Source organism: Mastomys coucha, unplaced genomic scaffold, assembly GCF_008632895.1.
Source record: "Mastomys coucha isolate ucsf_1 unplaced genomic scaffold, UCSF_Mcou_1 pScaffold14, whole genome shotgun sequence".
Classification (NCBI taxonomy): domain Eukaryota; kingdom Metazoa; phylum Chordata; class Mammalia; order Rodentia; family Muridae; genus Mastomys; species Mastomys coucha.
Genome location: NW_022196896.1, coordinates 85,402,937 through 85,410,453, shown reverse-complemented (window position 1 = coordinate 85,410,453; position 7,517 = coordinate 85,402,937). Strand labels below are relative to the sequence as shown.

The 7,517-nt window shown below is 42.4% G+C and overlaps 1 protein-coding gene across 1 annotated transcript in view; it reads left to right on the top strand.

Annotated features, from left to right (window-relative positions):
- Nucleotides 1-7,517, top strand: part of Mpp4 (membrane palmitoylated protein 4) — a 43,501-nt gene that overhangs the window by 20,326 nt on the left and 15,658 nt on the right. The window contains exons 12-14 of the mRNA XM_031367610.1: nucleotides 1,103-1,120; nucleotides 2,284-2,322; nucleotides 4,826-4,846. Coding sequence (XP_031223470.1) covers nucleotides 1,103-1,120; nucleotides 2,284-2,322; nucleotides 4,826-4,846 — 78 coding nt within the window. The remainder of the gene's footprint in view (nucleotides 1-1,102; nucleotides 1,121-2,283; nucleotides 2,323-4,825; nucleotides 4,847-7,517) is intronic.

The following is a 7,517-nucleotide window of genomic DNA, read 5'->3' as shown; positions in this document are numbered from 1 at the left end:
ATTTGAACTCAGGACCTTCGGAAGAGCAGTCAGTGCTCTTAACCGCTGAGCCATCTCTCCAGTCCTCACAGAGACATTTTTAAAAGAGAACATCCAAGCGATGCCTTCTCCCTGACACTGTGTTGTCACTCAGTTACGGACACACGTCTGCCTGGTTCCAGTAACAGTTGTAATACCGCCTTTTCTCTCTTAACTTTTCTTCAGAAGCATTTTTGCATCATAATCTTCTCAGTAACATTTTATTTTGAAAAAAATAATTAATCAGTGTAGATGGAAAGAATTCTTTCGTTCACTTTCCTGTTTCACTTATCAAAGGTTTGTGGAGAGGCTATTGGTCCAGAGTGACCAGAGGTAGACATGACATCTGTCTGTGTGCTGTAAGTAGGAGTTATATTAGGTATTTTTGAAAGTCCACATGGGGAGTTGCTGGCCTGGCCCGGTTAGTGTTGGCACACAGCCCTGTATCTGGGCTCCGGAGCGTGGAGCCATTGACTCAGAGGACCGCCTTCCTCAGGAAATGCTTCTGAGGAGCAGCATCACGCCCCCAAACTGTTAGATCATTTCTTTTAGCTGTTATGCTTGATGCTATGGTAATGCTGTTTTGTTTCTTTTTGCTGTTTAAATCTTATTGTGTAGAAACAGGGGACATGGATGGGCTACTAGTGAAGAGGGATATGCCATTTAATCAGTCAAGGTTTTGAAAAGTCCAAGGCTGAGTAAGACTATGTACACTTAGCGAAGAGTTGTTTACTGTAATGCATTCACTGCCATCCCTGTCTCGTGCCCTCCCCACAACCTCTCCCACTTCCCCCTCCCTTCCCTCCTAGATTTGAGTTAAGACATACTGCCCTAACTCAGACTTGAGAAGAACACGACTTCTACAGAGCGTGTTGAGAAGGCAGGTGGCGCATTTGCTAGAAGCAAGTAGCAGCCCATTTCCAGCCATTCTGGAACGCACATCCATTTCTGAAGGGCGGTCCCTAAGCATCTCCATGAATTCCCGGAACACGAATGGCAATGTTGGTGCTTTGTTCTTCTTGTTCGAAGTTAATCTGAAAGACACAGAATGTGAACTACTGTTCCTTTCTCTCCCTGTGGCCAGCACTGTCTATGGAAGAAGGTAAGGAATGGGGTTCAGGAAGGCACCCTTATCTCCAAATACTCCTAGGAGTTTCCTCTAATCCTCAAATTTTATTTCTGCTCCGCTCAGCTATGTGGAGCTATTTCTATGTAGCTGGTAGACATATAGCGCAGCACAAGAAGGGTGTTTATTCTGATCTAAGAGATCAAGGAGGGGGCCGTAATGTTTAGTCACAGCTCTAGAGCCTGACAGAGCACAGGCTAAAACCTCAGTGGAGTTAAGTTTAGCAGGGCTTTGTAGCAAGTGTTTATACACAGTTCATGACATTGTAAGGGAGTTACTATTATTATTCTCATCTTGTGTATGAAAAACTTGAGGTTCCAGAAAAGGAATGGTTGCCTACAATTGAAAACAGGTAGTATAGGGATGCAGGCTTCCTCCTGGGGGGCCCTGGGTTGGAGGTTAAATGGGAACCACAGGGATTGCCTTTCCATCTGTTTATGTTCAGCCATGTGCATGTTAATGTGTCTGTGTCAATCAGTCTGTCCGTCTGTCTGACTCCCTCTCCTGTCTCTGTCTCTCTCTCTCTGGCTGCAATGAGGGAAGTAGCTTTTGCCTTTGACCAAGGACGAGTCTCTGTATTAAGTGTTTTCCACTGTAAGAGGTTCCTCTGGCCAAGATGGACGGCTGTACTAGCCTTAGGGTAGAAACATAAATATTTAGAAGGCATTTTGGCCATGTATCAATAGTAAATTATGCCCTAGGACCTATGACATTCAAGCCATTGGTTTTAGTCCAGGATGTCAATATCAGTTTTGCATTTCTTTCCATGGATCAGGTTTCAAATCTGATCAAAAAGTAATTGGCTAACCCCCCAAACCATTGTGTTTCTGCTGCACCCGTGGGGCGGCCACCTTGCCATCTTGTCAGTGCGGTAGTGTTCAGGATCCACGCTGGGCAACACTGCTGATGCGCTTTCCAGCAGGCTGCAAACTTCATCTGGCTCTGTGGGCACTAGCCAGTGCTGCTTACACATTAGCATTTTATGTCCTACTGTTCATAACATGCACGTTTCTCTGATACGGTAGAATTTGTCTTATCTCTCCAAGTGAGCAGTAGTTCTAAGAGTGATACTGAAAAGTAGTCTGAGTTTTGCATGTCATGCGGGCACATTTTAAGCCCCCGTCTATGTTCTTTTGTAGAAGACAGCATGAAGATCGACGAGAAGTGTGTGGAAGCAGGTAACAGTTCCTCCTGACTGAGTCACCACCATAGGAAACATGAAGCACCTCAGCTCTGGATGACCAGAAGCAGAGGCGACAGGGGCCACAAGCCCTTCTGCCGGAAGGCGTGTAAAATGAGTCCAGCCCATGTACCTTTATTGGGACTTCACTCTTGGGAGGAGAAGCAAAGCTGGGGTGTCTCCAGGCTTCCCTCTCAGAAATTATCTCAGGACAGAGATAGGCAGTGTCTCAGTGGTGGGACGGCCGGAAATGCCCAGGTTCTTTGTGGAATAATGAAGAGTGTGATACCAAATACTTAAAGTGCGAAGTGTAGTTTTGCTATGTGCGTGTAATGATTCTAGGGTAGGCAGATGGCAATGGGTTCCGAACCTTGGAGAAATACATAAGACATCTTATATTTTTATATCTAGTGGGTTTTGTGAATTCTGAAAAGATTTTCCTCAAATGTAGCAGTGGTACTAGGCTTGGCTCATGAACCGCTAGGTTTTATGAGGAAGCCAGATGCAGGGGCATTGGTCTGATAGGTGGATTTGTTTTTCCTTAGAGACAAGCTTTTTCTCTGTATCCCAGGCTGGCCTGGTACTCACTACATAGTCTAGGCTGGCTTCGAAGGCTCAGCAATCCTCACAACTCGGCCTCCTGAGTGCAGGGATTATAAGAAAGAGCCACCATGCCCAGCTCTGCCAGGGAACTTTGTCATGACATTGTGGGCTAGTGCAATGTTTGGATATGAAAGATTCATCTATATATGTCTCAGACCAGTTGCAGAATAATGTGGACACTTTTTTTTTTTTTTAAAAAAAAAACAAACAGGTTCCACAGTCTGTTTTTTAAAAATTAGTACTATTCATTTCCTTTCTACATTTTAAATTAAAGTTCCATTAATGCATACATTGACATAGTTCAAACCCTACAAAAGCATATTCAGGTAGAAGTTCCTGTTCCTGAGTTTCCTTCTTCAATTTCCCTTTTTAAAAATGATGATTATAATGATGTAGTTTATGCTTTTGTATGTGTGTGTGCGTGCATGTGCACACGTGTGCTTACATGCACAAACACATGCACACACATTATGTATAGGGAGTCACACATGCCACTGTGAATATGTGGAGTCAGAGGATAACTTTTAGAGTTAGTTTTCTCTTTCCAGCGTTAGCTGAGTTCCAGGGTTCAAATTCAGGTTGCTATACTTGGGCAAGCAAGTTCTTCCACCTTCTGAGCCATCTCACAGCCTCAGTTACCAGTTTCTATAGTATCCTCTAAACATACTCTTGGAAGATGAGAGTAATGACATGCATTCTTCTCTCTACCCTACCCCAACCATTCACCCACCATAAATGCACATCCTTTGACAGTTCACTGGGTACAGCTCTTCTGTGCTCTGTGTATGGCACACCTCTGTAGTTTTGTTTTTGTTTTTTAACAGTTTACTGGGTTTCCACTATAAGCACTGTTACAATGACTAGCTTTATAAATATGTATTCCAGTTATGTGAGTGCCCTTAGTGGGGGCTGTGCCTGATCTAAGGATGCCTGATGGGTCACACTGCTGTGTGTTCCGATTGTTCTTCCACACAAACGATAGTTTCTTCACCTTTAATTCCACTTTCAAAAGACTACAAGAGGGGCAGACAAGGTGGCTCAACTGGTAAAGTTGCTTGCTGCGTGTCCTCTGGCCTCCACGTATGCCATGGTATATGCATGCCTGCATATTCTCTCTCCTTCTCCCTCTCTCTCTCCCTTGTCTCTCACCCTCCTACCTCTCTCTCCTCCTCTCATATATAATACTAAATAAATGTTCTAAGTTTTTCAGAATAACAAAAGTTGTTTTAAATATGGAGGAAGTTGATTTATCCCGTCTCTCTCAGTCACTTGAACAAACCAGCCATTCGTGAATCCATCCTCCTTGCCGCTGGCTGGGAGACCCTCACTTGGCAGGGAGCTTACACCACGGCCACACTGATGACCTTTGGAGCAGTACCCTGTACCATACCCAATGGTCTGGAGGAGTTTCTTGTGGTGGTCCACTTTTTTAAAAAAGGATTTGTTTATTTTATGTAGATGAACACACTGTAGCTGTCTTCAGACACACCAGAAGAGGGCATCAGATCCCATTACAGATGATTGTGAGCTACCATGTGTTTGCTGGGAATTGAATGCACGACCTCTGGAAGAGCAGTCAGTGCTCTTAACCTCTGAGCCATCTCTCCAGCCCATGTTCCACTTTTTTTTTTTTTAAATTTATTCTCTTCACTCTTGTTATCTAATACCCTGCTGCTTCCCTCTTGGTAGTCACAGCCCATCTTTCAAATGCTATTCATCTCATTTAAGTCGTATGCATGCCATCGAGCTAACACTGACTTGATCTTGATCTAATGTAAACATTTTAAAGGCACTGTATGGGCAGAAGCATGGACTAGGCTCGCATTGCTGAAATATAGACATTGTGTAGACAGTCATGTAATGATGATTTTGCTTTTTACCTCTACCGAAAACCATAGATGAAGAAACTTTTGAATCCGGTAAGTTTAAAAATGCATATTTAGTACCAACTTTTAAATGTATTTTCTATGTTTTGGTATTATTTAGACATATTTAGAGATATAACAAAGTGATTGTTAAATGCGTCAGTAAAATAATAGTCTAAACCATGTGAGATGACAGGTTCATTTGCTTCATGGCAGTAGCTTTTACTCCTTATGCATATCCCCAAATACACTACATAGCATATACATACATAGATATGGACCAACACTGTTTTTATTTCTGAGTTACTATAAATTCCATTTAACCAGCCTCTTAGGATGAGGGATGTCCTGAGGTGAGGTGGGCATTTGGATTCCTGTGGGGGCAGTGTTTGATAGTTTCTTATATTAAGAGTAGTAGCATTCTTTAACTGGTTGGATTAGGAATGTCAGAGTCCTGAAGAGTATACAGCCAGCTTGCACTATGAAGGGTTGTCTCTAGACCAGCAGTTTTCAGTCTGTGGGTTGTGATCCCTTTGGAGGTTTCATATCAGATAACCTGCCTATCAGATAATTTACATTATGATTCATAACAGTAGCAAAATTACAGTTATGAGGTAGCAATGAGATAATTTTATGGTTGGGAGTCCCCACAATGTGAAGAACTGTATTGAAGAGTCTCAGCATTAGAAAGTTTGAAAACAGCATATGTTCCTACTGGGCAATGATAACTGAAGCTTAAACAGGTAGCTCTTTAATACATGACAGTGATGTAAACTTTATAAGCCATACGTGTAGAAGGCTGTGGAGATGGCTCTGTGAATAAAGTACCTGCCATATAAGTGTGAGACCTAGGTTTGAATACCTAGAGCCCATGTCAAGCCTGGTGTGCACAGTGGTGTGCATCTGTAATCAAGTGCTCCTATGCTGAGGCATGAGGCAGAGACAAGAGAATCACTGGAAGCTTGCGGGCCAGCTAGCCTGACACACGTGGAGGAGAACTGTGAAGAGACTTTGTTTCAACCAGGGTGGAAGATGAGGACCTATACCCAAAGTTGTACTCAGACATTCACACATGGCTGTGACACACACACACACACACACACACACACACAGAGTCATTCTGCTGGAAAACACATAGAATAAAGAATTGTTTTGTAGTGTCTGAAGCCCTTATTTCCCACACTCTGTTCCACATGGATTGTAATAGGACGTAAAGTCCAGTGTGTATGCTGAACAAGCTTCTCTTTTTTGTTAGTATATTACTTGTTATAATAATGGCACATTTCCAGTGTCTATTCTTCAAAACATCATTGACTCTGTTAGTAGCAGAATAGATCCTATAGTGTGTTTGGTTTGTTTTTTAAGTGCTACTAGCCCCCCAGTTTCCTTTAGTTTCTCCATTTCCTCAGGCTGAAGTTTGGAGTCTCTGTACCTTGTGCTATCATCTCTACTGTAACTGAAGGGGCTCCCTCCTTTACCATGGACACAAACCAGCCTGTTGTCACTCAGCACTCGGCTGTTAAAGTCCACCTGCCCCTCCGCTCTTTACTTCTCTGTACTTCTGTGAGGAATAGCCACAGCGCCTCTCACTTCTTTTAAACCCAGTGCTTCATCATGTGAAGTAGATACTAATGTCTAGCAGTTTCTTCTATCTTTTAGAAAACTCATGCCTAAAAATTTATATTTTGATATGTATACATTTAAAATTTTTCTTATTTAATTTTTTTCTTTACAATAGAATTAGGACATTGTATCACACATTGAAATACATGATAGATTGTTTCTCCAATTAATTCATTCTATACATTCAGAGAGATCTTAGGCTGGAGAGATGGCTGAGAGGTTAAGAGAACTGGCTGCTCTTGCCAAGGATCTAGGTTCGATTCCCAGCACCCATATGATGACCCATAACTATCTGTAATTCCAGTTCCAGGGCATCTGATGCCCCCTTCTGGCTTTCTCATGCACCAGGCTGTAGAAAGTTTTAATCTCAATCTGGGGTTTCTACCCTGTATTGATTATTCAGTTTCCGGATAAAAGACCCCTTTATTATTTATAAGAAGCCTTACACAGCACAAGAGCTGGGCAGATATCTCTCCTCTGTCATCAGAATCTACTTTCCTATTGACAACCCTGAGTCATTACTTACTATGTTTTATCTGGCGGCTTCTCCTCCATTCACCTCCTCTCTCGTGGTTCTCCTCTCACCTCCCCAAACCCGGGAACTCTAAACCCCACTTACGTCTCTTCTGCCCAGCTATTAGCTATCGGCATCTTTATTCACCAGTCAGAAATAACTTGGGGGCAAGATAGCATAGGTCTACATGTAGACTCTGCCATCTCTGGGGCAACCAGGTCTTGAGGAGGCAGTTATTAGCATTAGAATACAAGCAGCATCGGCCACTACTGCCAGGCATGCACACGGAGCACATGAGTACATGCAGGCAAGCAATCATATACAGAAATAAGTAAATCATTTAAAATAGAGGTGCCAGTAGAGTACTTATCATTAAAAGGTAGCATGAAGACAGATGGGGTTGGGAACGACACAACTTCCTTATTAACTTATTTTACTTACTTTTTCTATAAGCCCATTTTCCTGGGCTACCCATTTGGGATAATTGAATTTTCTATACTTGGCTCAGAGCTTATGATTGACTTCTTCTTTAGCGTCTTTAGATTATACTTATCTTTTTTTTTTTTCCTGTTTATCTTATCTTTTTTT